The sequence below is a fragment of the Sinohyriopsis cumingii genome, chromosome 6 (assembly GCF_028554795.1).
Source record: "Sinohyriopsis cumingii isolate HCF-2022 chromosome 6, ASM2855479v2, whole genome shotgun sequence".
NCBI lineage: Eukaryota > Metazoa > Mollusca > Bivalvia > Unionida > Unionidae > Sinohyriopsis > Sinohyriopsis cumingii.
The window spans coordinates 134,116,837-134,141,647 of NC_142966.1; the positions used below are offsets into that span (position 1 = coordinate 134,116,837).

Here is a 24,811-nt window from a genome sequence, read left to right on the forward strand (position 1 = left end):
CATAGAATTGCATTTCATCAAATGGGCTGGACATGTACCCATATATGTCCTTCACACGATCATACGCTGATGATGAAAGAGCCATCTGTTACTTAAACAATATTAAATTCTTTCATTGTTTTTCATGCATACAATATACGAACTGATATCCCCAATAGGACTTTTATGCTGGTAACTATAATCAGTCTAAGAACCAAATAACCCTGGCAACCAATATAGTCAACAGTATCTCTGGTGGGATGTTACGCCTAGGTAGGCCCAAACTTGAAGAAATTGGCAAGTTCAGATTTTCTCATATGGTGTACTAGCTATCTTTTTCTCATGATGGTGCATGTGTAGAGTGAGAGTGAGAGAGCGCTTTTGCTATGTAAACGCGCATGTTGTACTGAAAACGCACGTCAGAAGTTTTGATCTTAGGCATGTCAGTCACGGAAGTAGATTTAGCATTTGTTACTGAATAATGCATTATCTTCTGAACAATGCTTAGAGCGTTTCTATGATCGTTTTAAATTATATATATCTCTGATACAACAATATCCGCCATGCACCTGTCAACAAGTATCGTTCATAATACATTATTCATTATGTGAGTGCAGACATGAAGCGAATACCTATCCAGTGGAATCAAGCATAGGAGTGAGCTGAAACGTTTACTTTGGCGTGATGTTCAATTTTCAAGGATATTTAACCTTACTTTCAAGTTTGGTCACTATCTGTTGCGCCACTTCTTCTTGCAATGGCAATATCAACCGAAATGGCATAAAGAAGTTATATCATGACAGATGTGTCTCTGGCGAAATAATTGGAGAGGCGTATGGAATGTCCCTCTTGGATTGCGTGGAAAACTGCTTAATAACAAAAGGTTGCTCCTCTATCCAGTATTCAAGGGCTCTTTTCAAATGCTTGAAAAGCAGTGAGAATATCAGCACTGATATCCCAAAAAAAGTCTGCCGTGGAGAAGTGTCCAGTGCACGAGACCATTGGACGGAGGTGAGATCAATTTTATTGTGTAGTATTTTTTATATAAAAAAGTGAAATGGTATAATTTGTGTTTGCTGAATCTAAAACTTTAGATTGAATTATTTCATTTAATTAATAATAGCTTCTTAGTTATTTACAAGGCCTGACTAACGCTTAGTTATTGCAAACATTACAACATGATGTCTGTAAATGTAGGACTTCTAATTTAATTACTCTACTAACGTGAAGAGACTATAAAGGATCATGTCTTTTTGGTCAGATTTTCTATTAGCCTATATTTAGTCAATCAGACTAGCTTTATAACAGTCCTTTATTTATTCTTAACCCTTTGCTACGTATACATAATATTACGACTCAATGGTCTTAAAAAGTAAACGAAATGAGTGAGAATCAACAAGCTTTGTAAAATTCAACAAATAATTCATTTCCCTAGAATACAATGTGAATAAAAATAAATTACGGTTTTATGAATTAAATCCCAGATATTCTTAGAATTTATAAAAAATCCTAATAAATAAAGTCCTGAAAATATATCCTTATTTCAATTTCACTATAAATCCAAGTCTCTATCTCAAAGAATGAAAAGAACAACCCGGATGAGGATCAATAGTTAATTGTTTTGAACAATTAAAAGATATGTAACAGTAAAACATGTGACATTCATCACGTTGTTTAAGGTCTAGATGTGTGACAAGTACAAATGTACCTGACTCAACTTAAGATAATAATCCTAATAAGAATCATTCATATTGTTTACAATGCTGTCACTGATTTCGACCAAGGTGAGCTACTAGATACAATGCTACATTACCCATAGTATGTAATGAAATAAATCTGACTCAGCTTAAGATAATAATCCTAATAAGTATCATTCATATTGTTTACAATGCTGTCACTGATTTCGACCAAGGTGAGCTACTAGATACAATGCTACATTACCCATAGCATGTAATGAAATAAATCTGACTCAGCTTAAGATAATAATCCTAATAAGTATCATTCATATTGTTTACAATACTGTCACTGATTTCGACCAAGGTGAGCTACTAGATACAATGCTACATTACCCATAGCATGTAATGAAATAAATCTGACTCAGTTTAAGATAATAATCCTAATAAGTATCATTCATATTGTTTACAATACTGTCACTGATTTCGACCAAGGTGAGCTACTAGATACAATGCTACATTACCCATAGCATGTAATGAAATACAATAACTAACAAGCAATGCAAATTATACATCACAATTGAATGGTATAAAAGAATTGCAAGTCATCCCTATCTTATTGATGAATCTTTGTCTAAAGACGATATTTTTTGCGCAAACATGATTTCAGATAGAACATTTAAAAGCAAAAGTAGAAATGTAACATTTCCGCATAATAAAATTTGATAATTGGGTTCAAACTTCGTTGAACTCCTGCACATAATTATATAATAAACATTCGATTTCTTAAACGGCCCAATTTTGGATTGCAACCTGTAACATTCAAACCGATGTATTATGCAGTATGTCTACTGGCTTTGCTTGATTTTATTTAAACAAAATCTATAATTTTGACAACTGTGTAATGGTCTTTACTTCCATCTTACATATAATGTATTTTGATGTCTTTTTCGATTGTATTAGTATCATGTGTGTTTAAATGAAAGTTCATTTCAAATATTAAAAGCATATTTTTTTTCTTTATAATGTTTGTTTTCTAAAAAGTTCTTAATAAAGATTATAAAATGTGTTCTTTTATTTGGATGTTTGATTTTGCTAAACATTTTTAGTGTTGAATATCCATCTGAAATTTTCAAGGGTTGAAAGAGATTCTTTTGGTGATTTATATACTGTTTATATTTATCTATTTCTTGTTACGTTCTTAAAATATTTGTTTCTTATTGTATTTTGCTTTGTTTTCTAGTATGTTGTGCGTGGAAAATGTATGTTGTGATGTTTCTTCTGGTTACAGTAATTGTTCTGGAAAACATATATTCAGAAGCAAGTAGTAAGACCGTAGAATCGAATGAGTTGCCCAGCTGACACTTTCGTCCTCTGACTGTTTCTTTGGTGTTGACGTCTTCATGCGTCATTGCCTGTACACGTGTTTTTGAGTTTTATTGTTTAATATTATTGTGTACGTCTTTCTCTTTGCTTTAAGCTTTATCATTTCTATAGTAATGGTATATGTAAATGTATTATTTTGTTTTATTCTGGATTGTTTCCTTCTGTTTTGTTTCGTTTTGTTTTGCTTTTCAATCATGTTACTAAATGCAAGCAATCCATCGTTTAAAAATAGCTCATTCTTGTAGAAGACTAAGACAATTTGTCCCACTACTGCCATAATATATGCTATTTTTCTATCTTTTTACTCTGGATTTGATCCGTGCCCTTCGTTCATCCAATTCTAGCCCATGCACCGATACTTTTAAGAAAGCTGGGGAAGCCGGGAGCAGCAGAGGGGGCGAACAGACCAATGGTCGAAAAATGTCCAAATGTCGAAAATAAGCCTTCCTACAAATGATCGAAAAAAAGCGTCGACAGATTTAAAAAAGCGTCGACACTTTACCGAGAGAGTCTCTATGGAATTTGTCTAATTAATATTACTTTATTGTCGTTGGTGATTTTTTTTTTCTAGTTTATTATGCACGCGTTTTACTTAATTGCGTCTTCATGAGGTCATGGCCCCTCTGCTGCTATATTAATTTATCCAAATATTTTATCAAGTCCAATACGATATCTTGTTCTAGGATCGTGCAAATTTATTGTTATAAACCTATGTGGAGTAGCTTGCGCTCGTGAAAAGAAATTTCTAAATTTAATTATATCCATATCACCGCTGCACCAGGTTTGATGAATATTTCGCAACGTATGTGTATCAACTCCATTAAACACAACTAAAATATTACAGTTATCTCTGATCACTTTTGGTATTTGTGTGTATCGTTGAGTAACATAAATAACATCGGTGTTTTTATGTCTACCTCGAGAAAAAATCCTAGCTGGATTTGATTGTTTGTCCAGCATCACATCGTCGTATACAACTAAATTATTAACAAATCCGTCTATGGAATCTACTGATGGTGCTTCATCAATATCGGTTATAAACTCGATAACATCGCTATCCGCGTTTTCATTAAAATCCTTAAGTACATCATAACATCGCTGATCATCAACTGACGGGGCTACCAAATACAATTTATCCCATTTTAACCATCTCATTATAAGATTAAGCAACATCTGTGTCTTTCCACTTCTAGATGGTCCTATTATTAACATTCTGATGGAATTTGGTAACGCAGGATGGTGCTTGACAGGTTCTCGTTTTCTTGTCGCTGAGAAATCAGTTATATCCATGCTGTATAAAATATATATGGATTTATATTGTGTAAAGTGCAGGACGCGTACACCGACGGATACACTAACAACTATTACCACAAAAAATAATAGATCAGCGGTTACGGGTAAGTGTACGCGGTGTGGTACAAAGAAATTTAAATTTATCTCTACTGACAAGTCAGCGCAGTCAGGTGAAAAGTCAAAATCAGAATCAAGTAAACAAAAAAGCAACGCGGAGGTGATATTGCAGTAAAATTAAAAAAATTACCGGGAACTCCATGGGCTAAATACAGCGGAGAAAAACACCTACCAGGATATAATTATTGCGGTCCTGGTACTCGACCCGATATCAGGCTTGATAATCAGGATCAACCAAAACCAGGCGAGGAACCAATAAACGCTATTGATCGAGCTTGTCATGCTCATGATGTTGCGTATAAAAGCAATGATCTACAACATAGGCATATTGCAGATGTGAAATTAATTCATGCGTTAAATTCCATAAAAAATAAAAACATCAAAGAATCACTAGCTAACTGGTTAGTAAGATCCGCGATGAAAGGTAAATTAGCGCTAGGGGCTGGTAATATATAAAATGGAATCGATCTATTATTCCCCAATTGGATACTGGAAGGGTAAAGCAGCAATTAGTAAACTTGCTGATGCAGCAGCGGTTAAACATTCTACTGCTAAAACGTGGTTATCCAAACAGGCAATATGGCAAATTTACCTACCGCCACCGAAACAAATTCTGTACGCGTATTTCGATGTTAGAGTTCCTAATGAAGTTCATCAAGCTGATATATTATTTTTGCCACATGATACTGTGCGTAGAAAAACGTACAAATACGCGCTGACCGTTGTTGATGTTGCAAGTAGATATAAAGAAGCAGAACCGTTGTCAACAAAGACAGCATCTGAAGTAGCCGATGCGTTTAAACGAATTTATCAACGAGGACCATTACGATGGCCACAGCTGCTACAGGTTGATCCTGGCAAGGAATTTCTTGGTCCAGTATCATCGTTGATGAAACAACATAATACCAAAATACGACAAGGACATACTGAGGTTCATCGTGATCAGGCAATTGTTGAGCGATTTAATCGAACACTCGCTGAGCGGTTATTTGGATATCAATACGCGAAGGAATTTATTCAGGATACGAGATCTCGTGAATGGGTTGCAAGATTACCAGGTGTGATAGCCGCGTTAAATAATGAAGTAACTCGAACGCCCAACATGAAACCTATTAATGCAATTACAAGCGCGCATATATCCGTACAACGACGTGATCTTTCAGCACAGCCAGTATTAGGTAATATGACTGTAAGGTATTTATATGAGCCCGGAGAACTCGAAGGTGGTAAAAAAAGAGCTACTGATCCTATTTGGAGTATTACCACACATAAGATATCCACCGTAACTAGATCCTCAGGTAGACCGCAATCTACAGACTAGATTCAACTGCTCCTCAACGTGGATTTGTACGTGAACAATTACAAGTAATTCCTAAGGACACACAATTACCACCCAAATCACTTAACTAGCGCCACGACGTCGGTTACATTCAAGACAGGTCAACATGATATTTTCTCGTGTATGACCAAGATTGTTATTTTTTCTATCTACGGTAAATTGTCTTGGATCATTTTTCAGATACCGCCATAACATTATACAATTACAACTTGCACAATGACTATTCTGTTGTTGTTTCAGCGCAATGACAACATCAGTGTCTAGATCAAATTCTCGATTATTTTTTTATCACACTGTTTATAACCAGCTAGTTTTTTTCTTATTATATCGCTTTGACATTCGTCAAGGCCTCGACAGAGGTCATCATTGATTGACGAGTCCATGACGATTCGTCTCAATTGAGATGTTTTTCTAACTCGATACACTGCAAGATAAACTAGGTTCGACCATTCGATGTGATCATCAACGATCCAAACAACTGTATCAGAGATAGTTAATCCCTGAGATGAATGAATCGTCATCGCGTATCCAAGTGTCCACGGGGATTTATCAGCACGTAGAGCATCTTCAACAACATCAACATCAACTGCGACAATATCATTTAACACAAGATTCTGTTTCCTTGACTCTGTCAAGTGTCCTGGAATAACAACGTCGATATTTTGCCGATATTTTTACGGGTGGTGGTTGACCGTGATCGCCGCACATTATCACGGCAGTATTTCTTGTTAATAACTAATCAAGGAACATTTTTAATGTTTCTAGCTGTACAGTGCATATTTCATCCCATATTATGATCCTTGGAATGTATTTTTCGCCCATCCTTAAAGATGTCCATGTATCACCCTTCCATCGGAAAAAGCTGTGATAAGTACATGACTGCACTTCTTGTTGTTTCATTTCTCATGCGAGTCTATGTGTTGGTGTTAGCACAATCATATCTGAATTCTGAAATAGTTTGATAGCTCGAGTGGTTTTACAGGAACCGCCAGGTCCGTTTAGATAAACCGTTTTGTGTCTAGTTATTGGATCATATATCGATGGTAACAACGAAGTTGTCGACGATTGATATTTTATCACGTAAATATCTTTAACCGCAACATGAGAGAATTCGGAATAATCGAGCATATATTCCTTTTTTATTCTCCACGAACCCCACGATGCACAAGTGTCTATGTTTAATCCTTCTAACAATATTAAATACTTTTTACTTATATAAAACGAATCCGTGGCAACTCTGACGGCATGCGTAGAAACCTTATTTATCATCGATAATAGATTTATTGAAACGTATGCGAGCATCGATGATCTTAAATGAGTATACTGGGGTGACTCACCGTCCATGTAGCTCACAATTGTACCTAATTTAGTTCCATTTGGCAAGAAAGCTATTTCTCGACTTATAAACGTGTTTTTCTTCGTTGTATCAGCAATTATAAAATCTAACTCAGCATCGTCCATGATCAGTCTTGTACAATGTCGTCTGTGATCATATGCTGCTCCTTGGGTAAATTTGCCGATTATTTTTCTACCAAGATCTTTTGAATCGGTTTCATCCGAATGTGGTAACCAAACTTCGGTTTGTTTTCGATATGATATAATTGCTTCACTTACAATCAACCGTGTTAGCATCGTACAATCAAGCATATATCGTAATAGTACTATTGGTGCCCACATTTTTTCTGAAAAATATTTTCCAAACCAATCATAACAAATCGCATGGAGCTCTTTAGACATTTCGAATGATTCAATACGAGCAAATCCAGTTAGGTCAAAATCCGGTAATGGTCCTTTTATCGATACTCATGTCATCTCGTGCGTCGGATGACCAAATCGCTCAAAGTACACAGAACAATTTCCGTATCCAAGAAAACTTCCGGGATAACATGCAACCATATCAACTGAAATAACATCTTTATGATCGTATTTAAAGTATTCCATAGTCCGCCGTGTCCATATTCGACACAACTCGATATTATGTCATTGAGAAAATCAGACTGAGTTGGCTTCCACAAATTTTTCTTTCTAGCAAAGTGAGCCGCAACTGACGGAACAGTAAAACAGTTGCTCAATAGTTCGTCAGCGTCATTAGTATATTGCAGTGCAAGATTTTTCATTTTCTCGTGAAGAAGATCTGTTCGATAAATAACGCCATTTGGTCTTACAAACTGATCAAATTTCATATCTGATTCGTCGTTAGAACTCTGAAATAACCATACTGACACAGGATCGTTTTTACTTATTTCGTTAATAAAATCAAACATGTCTCCGGGATAACATTTAACAGTTCGATCTCGTGGAAACACTGTTACTGCGTTAGTCCACGCGTGTGCGTTATGATCAATAATTGTAATTGAGGCTCCTTTTGATTTATATTTTGATTCATACAAAATCTCCCCTGTTTTCGTCGCTACGGTTATTGGAAATTTTAATACTTTTCCTAACCCAGCGACATCTCTGATAGACGCACCGGTATCTTTAACCATTTCTCCCCACGTGTTTATTATTTTACGTCTTTTATCCGTTAGACCGTTTCCACAGGCCGCGTTTGTAAAATATTCTGTTACTCGCTCGGCTACACAATTTATTTTTGAAAATTTAATCGGCGACAGTTTATCAACGTTGGGTTTTTCATTTATCACATAGATTCCATAAATAACCGCGGTCACAGGATATGCTCGCTCATAATACGGTTTGTCAATGCCAGTCAATAGACCTGGTCTGGAATCTCTACTTAGTACGACAGTTTTTTTATCACCGTGGACAGGATCATATTTGTCACGGATAATCCAATCATCTGTTTCTGTCAACATAACAAATTTTATTCTAAAAAGATACTTGCGATTATCAAGATAGTTGATGATAATTGCTGCTCGTTTGTCATTCATCATAGCGTTAATGATATCTTTGTCACATATAATCTTGAGCGTTGACCAGACATGAGATTCACCATCTGCGTGAAATTCTTTCTTGGCGTCTTGAATTTTATTAATCAAACCTCTGTTTTTCGGATCAGCCAGATCTTTCATCGCTAGGCCAGGAGATATTCTGTCGAGGTTGAATTTATCCACGCTCCAAGGCTTTATTCGGGATAATCTATCGAATTCGTTCATGTTATATTTGAAACAAGTATTTAAATTAAAATATTATGTATACAATGTCTCAATGCAGATGGCTCATGGTTGGTTCATTGACTCGTTGTAATAAATCCTGTTAAATGGAATTATGTGGACAACACATGCAGTGCGTTCACCGTGGAAGCTTAGGACCAATACCATGTCTGCGATGTGATGCTGAAGTGCGAGGAAAAACAGAATTATGTGGAAAGTGCGGTGGTAAACGATACAGAGAGCTTAAAAGATATTATGGCAAAAAAAAAAATAACAATAGTGAAAATGCTATAAAATACGTGGAGGATAATCTAACTAAGGTTTCAGACAAATTATGATTTAAATAAATGATTTTATCATATATGGAGCAAAATGAATTTGTCCAACATCCTACAATAACAAACTATGAATCAAATATTAATGGTATGATTAGAAATTGTTGGTTGAAAAAACGAGTTGGTTTTATTAATAATCATGGTTATCTCATATTTACTGTTGGGAAGAAACATTATCTCTGTCATCGTTTCACATACAAGTGTCACAATGGGATGATCAAAGATGGTCTTGTAATCGCTCATACTGACGGAGATCCTCAAAATAATAGTTTATCTAACCTTCGAGTGGTCACACAAAGCGAGAACTCTGCATGTGGTAATACTGGAAGATGTAAAACAATTGCAAGGAGGGCGGTAAAGTCTACAAATACAGAAACTGGTAAAGAAATTATATTTCAATCAATGAACGCGGCTTCGAAATACTTTGATATTCACTCGTATTCAGTACAAAAAGTAGCAGAAAATATATATAAAACTGCTTCCTCAAAATAATATAAGCAGAAAATCATCTTCCAATATTGTTAATGAGATAAACTATCATTATTACCTTAGATTTATCATTATTACCTTAGATTATATTTATTAACCATTTATTATTTTTGAGTCACAGCATGTACCCCTTAAACTGCTGAATTTTTAATTATGCAAAAGGGAGATTACTTTTGTAATATATAGTTTTCTTCGTAGATTTCCGATTTTTTATGGTCGTAATTGGTTAGTTTAACCATTTACGTCGTAATTGATTACTCGTAGAAGTATATTTATAGTTTCTAACTTACAAAATAGAAGAATAACCGTATTTTACATTGTACAATATAGCGGAGTTATTTTTAGATCTGTTACGAGAAATCGAGGCACGCTGTTTTAATGCAGATATTTACAGTCTGTTATAATACAGAAATATTTAAGCATATCCGCGGGTAAAAACTTTTGATGGTTCCGTGGTAGTATGTAAACACGCTGTTAGTGCAAGATATTTACAATCTGTTACGGGAAATCAAGGCAGAAATACGCTACTCATTTACACATTCAGAAACCACTCTTTTAATACAGAAATATTCAGAAACCGCTGTTTTAATGTAGAAATATTTACAAACCGCTGTTTTAATGTAGAAATATTTACAAACCGCTGTTTTAATGTAGAAATATTCAGAAACCGCTGTTTTAATGGAGAAATATTTATGTAGCTATATAATAACTTCTGAAACATATAATGTTATATGATTTGATAGCTCACTCGGTAACGCATCTGGCCGTGATTATCACGGCCTCAGAATCGAATCCCATGACTGACAACTGTCGATGGTTACGCATATTAGCGATTTTTATAATTCATTGGGGGTCCGCCAGCCCCTCTACGCATAACAGAACCCTTCCAACCACGTCACTGGTGGTTGATTACATGTTTTGTGTCACCCACGGCTGATTATTGGGGGTGTGTTTTGTTATGCGTAGAAAATGGCCTCATTTCATTATATATATTTCATTTCATATTTAATGAACCTGCTAAAAGACTCGAATAGAGGTTCATTCATAATATATGTTTGTGCTGTCCTTAATTAAGATTATCATTCATTCATTGCATATTTACTGAACCTGCTAAAAGATTCGAATAGAGGTCCATTCATAATATATGTTTGTGCTGTCCATTCATTCATTGCATACCTTATGAACTTGCTAAAAGACGTTCAATCATTCATTGTATATGTTGTGTTGTGAAACATTCTCATAAACTCGCTAGAACACTCGACTAGGGATTTGAGGATATATTTTTTTCTTTTAAATACATACATATATATATATATATATATATATATATATATATATATATATATATATATATATATATATATATATATATATATATATATATATATACTAAATAATGAACCATGAAAATATCAATAATGTAATTGCTGCTATCAAAAAATTAGAAAAAATCAGCATTAATATATCTGATGAACTGAATCCTGAAAAGATTATTTTTGATTTTGAAATCTTGCAAGAACGTAAAAGCGATGGTGGTTTTACACTGTCGTCTGAATACAAGTTTATAAAACGAATTCAGGCGGCAATGTTCCGGTCACTAGCTGCAGTAAAAGATGATCAGGTCAAGGAATTTTTTTCTCTCTCTGCCGCAGTAAAAAAAAATTAGATTGGAATTATCCCACGAGTACGAGGCAAAAAATAACGAATTAGTGCTCGTATAAAACAATTGAGAAAATTATGTTAGCGAGTAACCTTGTATGGTGAAACGAGCGAACACGTGTATTATTTCATTTATTCTGAAATATTATATATTCTGAAATATTATTTTTTCTGAAATATTATATTTTTTGAAATATTATATATTCTGAGATTATATTTATTCTGAAATATTTTAATTTTTTTTAAATATTATATATTCTGAGATTATATTTATTCTGAAATATTTTATTTTTTTTTAAATATTATATATTCTGAGATTATATTTATTCTGAAATATTTTATTTTTTTTGAAATATTATATTTTTTTATATATTATATATTCTGAGATTATATTTATTCTGAAATATTATGCATTCTGAGACTGATGGGCTAGTTGGTACTTAGCACCATGCAAACCAATCAATTTCGTAATTTTGATGGGCTAGTTGGTACTCAGAATCATGCAAAATGATCAATTTCGTAATTTTGATGGGCTAGTTGGTACTCAGAATCATGCAAAATGATCAAATTTTCAGACAAAAATAAAATATTTCAGAATAATAATAAAATTTCAGAATATATAATAAAATACTTTTTTGTAGTATTTTGTGCAAAGCTGATTGATTTTGTTAATTTTGAAGGGGTATTTACTAGTCAAAATCGCGCAAACTGTTCGATTTGTTAATTTTGTGGGGGTATTTACTAGTCATAATCGCGCAAACTGTTCGATTTGCTAATTTTGAGGGGGTATTTACTAGTCAAAATCGCGCAAACTGTTCGATTTGTTAATTTTGAGTGGATAATTACCCGAAATTTCAGTAAAAAAACAAATAATTTCAGTAAAAAGCAAATAAATTCAGTAAAAAAACCAAATTATTTCAGCAAAAGGCAAATAAATATTATATAAAAACAAAAAATTTTAGCAAAAAAAACAAATAATTACTAGCAAAAATCACGCAAATTGTTCGATTTGTTAATTTTGAGTGGGTATTTACTAGTCAAAATCGCGCAGATTGTAAAATTTTGTAATTTGATGGGGTATTTACTAGTCAAAATCGTGCAGATTGTAAAATTTTGTAATTTGATGGGGTATTTACTGGTCAAAATCGTGCAGATTGTAAAATTTTATAATTTGAGTGGTAATTACCAGTAAAAATCAAGTAATTTATACAATTTCACAGAATTATTTTTTTTTATATAATATATATTTTACTGAATAATTTATTTTACTGAATAATTTATTTTACTGAATATTTATTTTACTGAATTTTGTTAATTTTGAGTACCTAAATACACAAACTAATCGATTTGCACGATTTTGAGTATCAATTTCAAGTAAATAATAAATATATAATATTTCAGAATAAATATATAATATTAAGATCAAAGATCTACGAATTCACGTATAGATTTATTACAAGCTCTTCTCCGCGTAGGTCAATTAAGCGATCAAGGTGGTCTGTGAGTTTGAAATTGATTCGTGACAAATACTGATTATGTGTGCGTAAACAGGATTGGTTGGTACTTGCACGATCAAATCCCAAGGGGGAACTTGTGGTGTAAACGTGTATAAAATGTATCCTTGTTGAGTCTGATTTGATATTCCAAGATTTATTTGATAGCTGCCATTGATTACGTCACAAGCTAGATTAACCGCGATTGTCGATGTTATATTAACGATTCCCGGAGATACGTGTCTGCCGCCGCCATGTAGATCATTATTATATCTTAGAATAAACTCCGGTGGAGTTATTTTTTCCATGCATCGATTATTTTAGGAAAGTTTTCGTTGGTAAGATCCTTGAGTGATTTTGTCAAGTCGTCGGTGGCAAATCCTGGTAGTATAAAATCTAATAATTCTGCTTCATTTATCTTATAATGATCAAGATAGGTTTGTTTGGTACTTTTACCCGTCTTAAGCAGAAGAATGCTTTCATTTATAACATCAATAAAATATCGATTAACGTATTTAAGATCTAATATAATTTGATTCAGATGTTGTATTGTTTCAATAATTTTTCCTTTCAGATTGTTATTAGGATACTCCAGGATATAATTTTTAAACAACTGTGTTAATGTCGTTAATGTATTTGTAAACTCGGCCTTAATTTCGTCAGATATAATCCTGACATATTTTTCACCAACAGTTGTGGTTGAAGCTGTCACATCAACAACAACAAAATGAGGAAATATTGGTGTAATAAGTTTTCCACCAGCAGCAGCAACAGAATCTCTCCATGCTGGATACTGGCGAGAAAATCGATATCCTGGAACTGTTATAAGTTTTGCTTCGTCCATGAGAAATTCACCTAACTTCGGTTCTGATGGTCCATGATATTCTGGCAGAATTTCAGGCCAACCTAGTACGGATCTTATCGTGGACTGATAAATATCAACGGCATAATCAGGCGAGTTTATTTAAACCGTCGAGGACAGCGTCGGCTCATGAACGTTAATTGATATTTTTGCTTCTTTTCCTGTTATTGATTTTATTCTACGCGCAAATTCATCATTTATTTGTTCGATCTCATAACTGCCAGTTGGTATTCCAACAACAACCCAGTCAGGTGTTCCATCGGGTTTGTTTTTATTAGCAAATACAAGCGAATTATTTGCTGGTGTACCATTAAATGATTTCGATCTGATATTTGGCCAACTATAGTATACTCGTAATTGTGCTAGTGCAATTTCATTCGCGCGAATTGCAGTTGGAAAATTGATGTTAAATTCAGGATTAATCGAGCTTACCGAGATCATCGTGGTCTTGTGCGGGGTTGTGTTTGTCACGATCTGCTGCAGTAATTCCCTCATTATTAATACTCGTACCTTTAATACCAGCGCTGTTGTATACGCTAATCATTTCTGAAAACTCAAAATCAGATATAATTCCATCATTGAGACTCGCTGATAACAACGAAGATAACCTCGTGTATGCGACCGTCGCTGTGTGTAATTGTATCATGTAATCGGATAATTTTTCATTCGTGCAAGTACATATTTTTTTGCAACGATGTTAAGCACACCTGCAATCGTTGTTGCTGCTGAAATACAAATAGTCACAGCTACTAGTGCCATCATTATCATTGCTGATAATATCACACCGGTTCCAGCAACAACAGCGGATACTGAATAAACGATTACGTCGACGATAACTAATCGTTGTCGAAATTTGTTTACTTTTACTGTATATTGTTCAACTCGATCTTTCAACGCTGCCTGCCATTCACGCGCTTGATTGTACCTATAATGTTGCGATGCAGCATCGATATAGGTACTCATTATATTTTATACAGTAACCAATTGAGGTGTTTCAGCTACAAATTCCAAACACCACCAGAAAGATGTTGCGTTTAACATCTTATCAGCTGCTTCCAGAAAAATATTTCTTCGTTTCCGCTATTTAATACAACAGATACAACTCCAGAAAACTTATCAGTTGAATGACGCCATGGATACGTTGTAAATATTTCAAATTTTGCAGCACTAAACACAGACAGCCTGTACACGCCAGTGACTGTTGCGGTATATTTAATAGTATTATTTTGCTGCGACCATGTTGCGAATCCCGATGATACCGTGTATACGATGTTGGTAATATGCCCGGAGGTTATTCCGGCTGGGATTTTAATCAAACTGGTTTTATTAACGATCTCAGGAATTCCCGCTACGATGTTTTGCTGTGTTTGTTTGATCGTGTCGATGCTGGTCTTGATATCAACGAGTTTTATGTCAATGGCGTGCGGAGCGCCGAAGAATTTATCTATGGATTCATCGGTTTTTTGAAAATTTCTTCGAAATCTTCCAAAAAAGCGCCCACGTGAACGTCATACTCGGCCCGCAACGTGGATAATTTACCATCTACGGTGCCATAGTTGACGTCAGCGTATTTTTTTGTTGCTGCGTCTTCGTCGGATGTTGGATCTCTTAAAACTACTATTTTGTTTCCGTTCATGCTGAGTTCACCCGTCATTGTGTCACCGGTATTTTTCACGCGATTAATAACACTTGCTGTAATTTGATCTCTGATGGTTGTAAACGATATACTTGAATCCCTGATTCTGCCGCCGTCGGTAAACACAGGTATATTATCCGTGACCGCACCAAGTACTCGTCGAATTATATCATTCCATTTGATATTGCTCGTTTTTAGTTTACCATGTCGATCCTGAAAACTAACAACCTCATCTGGGTCAACTCCAGCCAGGTTCATAATATCAGCGAGGTCATCTTTAGTCGCATACTTTGACAGATCAGCGTCGCCGGACTTTTTCTTAACGCGTGAAGAAGATATTCCGTAAATATCAACCATTATATAAGATCTAAGATCTGTTTAAAACGCTTTGCGCGCAACGAAGCGGTTGCTTGTATAATCATGCACAACTTTATGTGGCGGTTTGGATGATTTTGATATAGCATTAAGTACATTAATTACTTCACGGCCGCATATTGGCGGATCTGTCATTGTTTGTGTGGGTAGCGTTGAATACCAAACTCTGGAACCAGAGGTTCTTGCGTGAAGTGGTGCAACATGCTTCATAAATTCAACAGGTGGAGCTAACCCGTATTAGTCAAAATAAACGATTCCACGTGGATCAACCGCGTATGATACCCAATGAGTACCGGGTCCTGAATTCGAGTCGAGATTAATAATACCTGTTTCGAGTTTGTTTGGTTGTTTTGGCAATTGATCATGAAAACACCTCTGAAATATTTTATTTTTAATCGTTTAGCAGCATCAAGTAAATCAAAATTTGATGCTGGAGCATCTAACGTGGAAGCCTCAGACCTCTTCCCCAACGAGATCCTGGCAATCTTTGGCCGCGTCCCTTTTTTTGTACCCCTTTCCTACTGATTTCTTTAGAGCCATTTCAGCAGCTGTTCCAACAGCACCTAACGCGGCTGCCTTTGCTACGGCTGGAGCGGCAGCAGCTATTAACGCTGGAATAGCCGCGAGAAGTGGAAAAATACCGCCTGTTTTAATTGAGTCTTTAACCGCACCCGCAGAGAGATTGAGTTTGACGCCTGTTTTTGATTGTTTAGCGTCGTTGAAATGTTTAAGCTGGTGTTCTGATAATGATAGTTTATTTTGACCACTCGTGATCTGATCTCGCTTTAGTGATATTTTCATTCCTCATTTTTTTGTTGAATTTGAATGAAGGTTTTAATCTGACCAGGAGTCAGATTGACACTAACGTGATGATATGGCATTTTATGATAATACTTGCCATTTTCCAAATGGTGATTAAATATTTTCCACTGGTGCATCAATGACCCTCATTCGACCACTACCACCTTCAAGTAACATCGCTTTGTTACTGAGTATAACCGCGATTGCTCTATAATTAGCACCACCTGTATTTAATGTTGCTTTAAGATGTATATCAACGACAGATTGTTTCGATAGATCAAGATGCTCCAGTGAAAAATAATAAATCGGATAAAATTTTCTGAAATCATATTGTGATATTTGCAACCCAGTATCTACATTTTGATCATGTACCATGAATGACATAAAACGATGATATGCACGTCCTATATGATTTTGACCATAATTTAGTTGTATATTCTCTGTTGGTTGTTGTTGTCCGTTTATCCGTAAGGAAATATTTGTGAGACCTAGTTGGTCAAATATCATATGAGTACGTTCTTGACTACCTAAACGACCGTAGTTCTGAAACGCAATAAAAACATGCCGTGGTGCAGAAACACCTTGTCGTGATGCTATATGCCATGTAAATTAACCGTTAATGTTAGTTTGCATACTATCCGTGCTCGTTGTTAACCATGACAACAAGGATTTACCACCTGTGTCCATGAAAGAAATCAATTTTTGTTCTTCTGCGATCGTTGGAGTCATTACCGGCATCCACAGTGAAAGTTTCGATAATAATACTTTGCCAGCATCACCAGCAGGTCTCCACAGAACATCGTTATCATCATTCTTTCTTACAAGAACAACCGTGTGTCTAGCTCCAAAAATAACCTTTTTAAGATTCCTGCAAAATCCAAAAATATGCGATAGTGGAATTGTACATGAAAAACGTCTATTGTGTCCTCGCAACATATTTCTACGCGCTGCAAATCCCAAGTTGAAATGTTCACTAGGACTAATAACTACTGGCGCCACATCAGCATCAGCGTTATCGGCATTGTTTCTTGGTCGTCTTATATTATACTGATCGCTTTCAGGGCTATTAGAATTATCTTTCACAAACATCATTGTGGGACCTGCTGATCTTGTATAATCATCAGAATATCTCGCTAATCCTATTATTGTTGTAGCAACGTCGACATCATTCTCAATCGATTCAATATTTTTTCCATCAATCATATACGTGGCGCTGCTAAATAATGCTATGATCCCGTTGTTGACAAAACCAACTTTTACTACACCTCCGTGATTAGTATCATCCGCTTTTACAATTGTACCTTCTACCTCAATAAAAGCCGCAGCGGGTAGAAAATATCTACTTGTGTCATGAACTTGTAGTTCAATTCTTCCTCCACGTTGATCTGGTGTTCGTGCGTCATAAGAATAAAACTGATAATCACGCACCGATTCATCTTTAAGGACAGGTGATTCCATGTCAAATGCTGTATCGGATACGCGCTTGAACATTTTATTATAATAATTTTCGTCTAACACGTTGATTACCGCGTTCGTAAAGTTCCACCTCGGGAAGTTCCACTTCCTGATATCAAACTTGAGATATTATTTCCTGATTCACCGAATCCCCGAACTGCTAACGCTGCTAGTTTTTGATGTGCAGCTTGATTTATTATTTTACTGACATCTGTGCGCATAATATCAGTACTTGGCAATTTTACTGCTTGTCGTTTTCGTCTTATTAATCGTGCTAGTCTATCTTTGATCGCCGAGAACGCCTTCCCAGCAACATTGATAATTGCACCAGGAGCTTTTTCACGAACAATATCAATAGCTTTCATCGATAATTGTTTTGCAATAGGCGCTGCTTTTGGGGCTAACCTTGTAAATAATCCTTGAATAACATCACCAAGTCCATCTCCGTAAATAACCCTATAGATTGGTAATCGCGAGTTTACCGCTCTGACCGATACGGATTTACGATGATTATTGTGTACTATCATGTTATCTTATTTACCATTTATCTAATCGCGGTGACTAATCATCAACGAGCTCATCAATAAGTTCTCGGTAAACGCCAATATCCATGATACCACCTTGAAATAATTGCCGACAAATATCAGCTGCTTCATTGGTTATTTCTGGTGAGTTATTTCCGGCGCTTTTTCCCCCTATGAGAACTTCTAACCGTGACACGTCATTGAGGATATTATTAGGACAAACAAAATTATTTTCTCCTGATGCAGTCAGAAAACCACTTCCTACGACGCTCAGAGGATCATCGTCAGGATCTTCTTTTTCAGAATCTTTCTTACTTGATAAAAGAGATAATCTTTTTTTCCGCTCAATTTTTTTCTCACTCAATTTTTTTCTTTCTTGTCACGTTTTTTCTTTTTCTTGTTCCAGTTCTGCAAGAAACTGTTTACTTTCTCTTCTAAGCTCTTCAAGTGACTCCCGCTTCGACGAAGATTGTTGTTGTTCTATTTGTTGCAGAGGTTGAAGAAGTTGAAATGAAGGTTCCTCCTGAGAGAGTTGTTGTTCTATTTGTTGCAGAGGTTGAGGAAGTTCCTGCTGGGAAAGTTGTTCTTGTTCCAGTCTCTCTTTATGAAGTCTTTTTACGTCTTTATAAATACTTTTGAATTCTGGACCTCTAGCTTGTTTTTTGTTTCTATATATACGATACATCCATTTAATAAGATCATCATTACTCACTTTTTTACGACTGGGTTTTAAAATACCAGATTTATTAAATATACCAAATAACATTATTTCGGTTAAATTTTCTCTTTCAGTATTTCTAACATCTTCAACAAACCCTTCATTAAATCTTGCAATTAGTTCTACGTTTTCTCCACCTGTTGGTTCAGATGCAAGTTCTTTTCTCACGTCGGCGACTTTAGTACGAAGTTTTCCAATATCTTCACCAACGGGTGGAGGTTGAGCTGCAGTTATATCAGTTGGAAGATCTCGTAAAATCTTTTTTGTTTGTTTTGTTCTTCTTGCTATTTTTTCAGTCTGCGCTGCAGTTTGTTCTAATACTGGAAAATACCCTTTTTCCTCTTCTCGTCATCCTTAATATCTCCCCATATAGTTTTTTCAACAGCCGCTGAAGCTTCTTCAGTAGCTGTAGTGACGGGTTTAAATAGTTTTTCAATGTCTTCTTCGTACTCAACTCGCGCTTTCTGACGTTCTTGCAAGTTTTTTTCTAAATGAATCTCTAACAGGAAGAAATTTTTTGATTGCTTCTAATCGTTCTCGTGCTATTCTTGCAGTATAAGATTCCGGATGAACCATTTTATTATAACATAATGATTTAATTAATATAGCAGCAGAGGGGCCATGACCTCATGAAGACGCAATTAAGTAAAACGCGTGCATAATAAAATAGAAAAAATCACCAACGACAATAAAGTAATATTAATTAGACAAATTCCATAGAGACTCTCTCGGTAAAGTGTCGACGCTTTTTTAAATCTGTCGACGCTTTTTTATTTTTCGATCATTTGTAGGAAGGCTTATTTTCGACATTTGGACGTTTTTCGACCATTGGTCTGTTCGCCCCCTCTGCTGCTCCGGGGCAAGTTCCATATGCACAAGTTTATATTTATGTCGCCTTTCGCGCATAAGGGCTTTTGTCCACTTTTAACTTTTAATTTGTAGCCAAAACGCCGAATACATGCATAGTTTACATACGTCTAAAGCTTGATGATTTGATAATACGTCGCGTGATGCGTCGCCTTGTTCAAAAAGTTTGTTTTCTTTTTGTGCACTTGTATTGATGTCTTAATATCGAAGACATTAGTGAATGGGGAAAACTCGTTGAAAGGAAACTAAATAAGCAAGATAAAGCCTGGTGTTGCCTTGTCGGTAAATAACGAAGGCAAGTTAAACAACTCCATACAGCAATGGTTACAAAAGCTCAAGGTGGCAAGTTGTCAGATTTTCCATAGTGAAATGGATCTTGTGAGATGAAATGTTATCAAGAAAGTACATAGTGACATCATAGATGCATTACTTCCTTCCTTGCAATATAAATGTTGTAGAATAAATGTTATCCGTCTGATTCCCATTCTAAAAATTAAATAAATGGACAGTAGCCTAAATTTAAATGGAAGTACAGAAAGTTTGCATCTTTAATTAAGTAGTCTCACACTGATGGCAACTCCTTCTAATGTTGTTGTTTGAGTGATAATATACATAAGGAAGAATGTCGACCAAGTATCGGCAATGCGAATCAACATATCAGGCACCATATTGGATTCATATCATACATAGGCTTGTAAGAATCCGCGATGCGTAGAAGTTCCAGTCATGGAATCAGATATAGCGCTAGAAAGTGGAAGGACTGACATCACATATATGGCTTCGAAAAGAAATTTAAATCTGTAAATTACATAAATCGGTTAGGGACAGTAAAAGTGATCATGTGTACCATACAAAATAATCAGGATACAGATACAAAGTTAATAAAAATAATAATAATAATAATAATAATAATAATAATAATAATAATAATAATGTATAAGAAACTTTAAAGAGTACCTTAAATGCAGGAAACATAGCAACATGAAGTTGCATATTTTGGTTAAGTAATTAGAGTTTTCTCACGTAAACGGCATTTCATATAATGTATTTTATGATGTATTTTGTACTGCGCACGATAAATCTCAATACATATGACGCTCATCAGCAGCATCGAAATAAAAATAAACTTTCTCATTAATATCTTGTTTCAGGGTTTTCCCGACCCATGTCAGTCAGTCGACTGTCTCACAGGCTCCCTTTGCAAAGTTGATCTTCACGGGAATGTTTCGACTTGTGAAGTTCCTGGTATGACATTTTAAAATCGGTTTCAGTTTTAATTAATAAATTTAAAGTGTGCATTTGCGCAAGTTGAATTACAACAGATTTTGAATTAGAAACAAGAAACAGTGTCTTATGAGTTCCTATGTCAATTTGATTTGATGCTTATCTTGAAATTTTAATACCAGGATGACAAGTTTACGTCAGTATGACTCGCCTTGTTCAATTACAAATGTACTCTCAATATACATTTATATTCGAACTGTAGTTTGTCGTGTTACTTAACGGGAATCTGATGAAATGGTTTACTGAGATTAAAACTGGTTTAGTCACGTATTATTTTAGTATTTGATCACAGTTGGAAAATAATGCGATAAGCCGATATAAATGTATCGTTGTAAAAGTATATAACAAAGCACAAGGTTCTGTAACCATTCGAATAAAAGTCCACCAGAATTTCGCAATTGCTGGACAAGGAATATTAACAGAAAAGATACATAACGAGAATCGAAAAATATATATAATATAAAAGTATTATTTTAGAAGAAAACGAAAGGTCTTAAAAGGGTGAGCTTAGCACCTGACTCTTTGGTGCGGAATTGAAACACGTGTTTTAAATAAATGTAGATCCAAAAAATGCCGCGGCTTATGTAGGTTTGTTGTCTACAGAGAAGTTATCATCAAAGGATGTGTCTATGATGATAAATATATCTTTGATTATGATCATTCAGAAATGAAAAGGTTTTTAATTTTTAATTTTTAATATCTTTTAGTTTGCATAGGTTTATCATGGAATATGAAATAGTGCCATGAGTCCTGATGTTTGTTGTTCCGCTTAGATTATTTTCAGTTTTTTTTTTTAATTTATTCCTCCGACTTCAGTGGCATGGACTCGTTTTTCGCAACAGCGCCTCGCAGCCTGAGACAAATATTAAAATCTCTCATTTTTCTAGTTCGATATTCATAAAACACAAGCTCACTCGGGTCAACGTCAGCAAATACCCGGTTGGTAAAATCAAACAAATCGGCTTTGGTATCCAACCTGCACAGATCCACATCAGCTCCGCGTCTATTTGAGTTGTGTCCGTGAATATTAATATACAGTCTGTGTACTGTAAAACTTACTTTAATTTTAAATCAGTAAGTGTTTGTTGGGTTGGGATTAAGGAAGTTTTGCTTTCCGCGAGTGCATACAACGCTTCCGCAACAAAATGACCGAATATTGGCAACCCGCCGATTCTGTAACGGTAAAGTCGAATTTGTCTGCCACGGGTTAAATAATCAACAACTTCAATTGGTGATGCAGGTCCATATGAGTCAAAATACCACAGATCTTTGGCTTTTATCATGTATGCGATCCAATATATTCCAGATCATGTTGTTGAATCCAAGTTAGCATTACCAGTTTCATTTGTGCGTGGAATCATCACCTGACAGCCCTTGAATCCGAGCTCATCCTGCATACATCGGACATGCTTGGCTAACTCTACCATCCCGGTTAGCCTTCTACGAGTCGTACGGGGTAGTCGAAGAACTCTGCCTGAGGGTATTCTGTGAGTTGTTTGTGTAAATCAAAGAACTTTTCCTTTATTATTCGTCCATAAACTCCCTTTTTCAAAGGCATTACAGATGCGATTTCGATAGCCCCTTCAGCTGAAATTGACGAGAGTAATGGAAATATTCCATCAGTCTTTTGCATTTGCACCACCTCTGACATGGACAATTTCTATGTCACCGAGATGTATTTTCGTTTGTCCGAGTTAAGCTGATTAAGTTGTGTTTGAGTCAACCACACGGAGACAGTTAAAGATAACATTATTGGAGAAATCCTCAATGTTAGCCCCCAATCACCTTTTTGTTGCAATTTCTTTTCTTCGCAAGCTATTTGTATTCTTTGAATACGTTACAAGTCTAATTACTCTATTAATTTGTGAAAACATATCTAGTTTTCCACAGGCAAGTCAAGAGCTCTCATTCGACCTCCCGTACCCTTGAACAAGAAAGTATTGTTGGCGATAATCACAGCTAAACGTTTGCGACGCAGACCCTAGCCACACTTATAGGTGAATGAAAACACTGTTACACAATATTTGTTCCTTGGTAGTAAGTGTTATTTGTAATTGATTATGCCTAACAAATATAGAAAATGGCTATTATTCCCCACAAACTTTGCTTTTTTGACCAGGAAAGTAATATTTTGAAATTTACCTATTTCGAATCAGAAAACGGGCAAATGTGTGTCTTTTCGTTCACATACTGTCAGAAGAAAAACAAACATATGAAAGTTAATATGTATTTATACTAAAGTAAAAAAATGACTACAAGATATTTCGAAGTGAATAGTTTTTCGAGATTTAGGATTATACGTCATTGGACTTGGTGAGACCAAGATCTCTGATCAAGTCGTTGAGGTCATTTGGTTGGGGTATTATGGGTTTCTCTCCTCCGCTCCACCTCTGAAATTGTCTTCTGGATCTACAACGTCTTCCTCGCTTTCTGACTTGTTGCTCTCTTCTAAAGACGGCTGTTCTGTCCGAATGAGTGGATACGGGGAGCTCAGGGCAGTGTAGCACTGGAGCGATGGATGGAGGAAGGTCCGGATACATGACAGCAGGTTCATTCTTGCCAGTCTGACGTTTGGAAGGATCCACCATGCAGATCTAGCAGTTGTTTGAGTCGTCAGTGGGTTCCCGCCAAATTAATGGGGAAGCGAACTTCATGATTCTCTTTTCCGCTCTGTACCATCCTAAAACAATACATTTATATCGCCCATGACTAATGTGTAAGAGATTCTCGGAACATTTTTCATCTATGATCTATTTGTTAAAAAATATTGAAAATGGGAAAAATTAAAATTAAAAATTTTAACAATTTAAAAGTTTAATAAATTTTATAACATAAAATTGTCCATCTTACCTTCCAGAACTTTTTTGCAGTGCTAGCAGGTGAAATGGATTTTCAGATGCATCCTTGATACACATCATACTTGGTCTATTGATTGAATGTTTGCGCAATTGAACAATAACATAGGTCTTCCCTCAATTTCAAAGAAATCCTCACATGGAAGTAAAAACCTAGACATGTCCTGCACTTGCAAATATACATTTTGTTGATTAGGGACCTGGTGGGGTACGAATAATACTGAAAATCTATTTTGCTTCGCTTTGCTAGCACATACGAATCAGTGTGAAATGTTGGATTAGATTTATCTTTGAAATTTGCCAACGTTTTTACCTATATATTTTTGGTTTCGTCTAATAACTTTTGCACTTTCAGAATGCGTTTCCCATTGACAGATCATCGAATCCGGCAGACGATTTGAGCGGCTCATTAATGATTTTACCATCCGAGGCTGGCATTGTTTTTGATAATAGGAGTGTAATCGCCTTTGATTGTGGAAGTACTAATTGTCGTAGTCGATCTCGAATCGATTGAATCTCTTGCAATCCTATATTTTACAATCGATTCGAGGCAACGTTTTT

General features: G+C 35.4%; 1 protein-coding gene across 1 annotated transcript in view; it reads left to right on the forward strand.

Annotated features, from left to right (window-relative positions):
- Positions 1-264: 264 nt before the first annotated feature.
- Positions 265-24,811, forward strand: part of LOC149798035 (uncharacterized) — a 38,131-nt gene continuing 13,584 nt past the window's right edge. The window contains exons 1-2 of the mRNA XM_089960527.1: positions 265-990; positions 21,263-21,356. Of these exons, the coding sequence (XP_089816653.1) occupies positions 664-990; positions 21,263-21,356 (421 nt within the window). The 5' untranslated portion in view covers positions 265-663. The remainder of the gene's footprint in view (positions 991-21,262; positions 21,357-24,811) is intronic.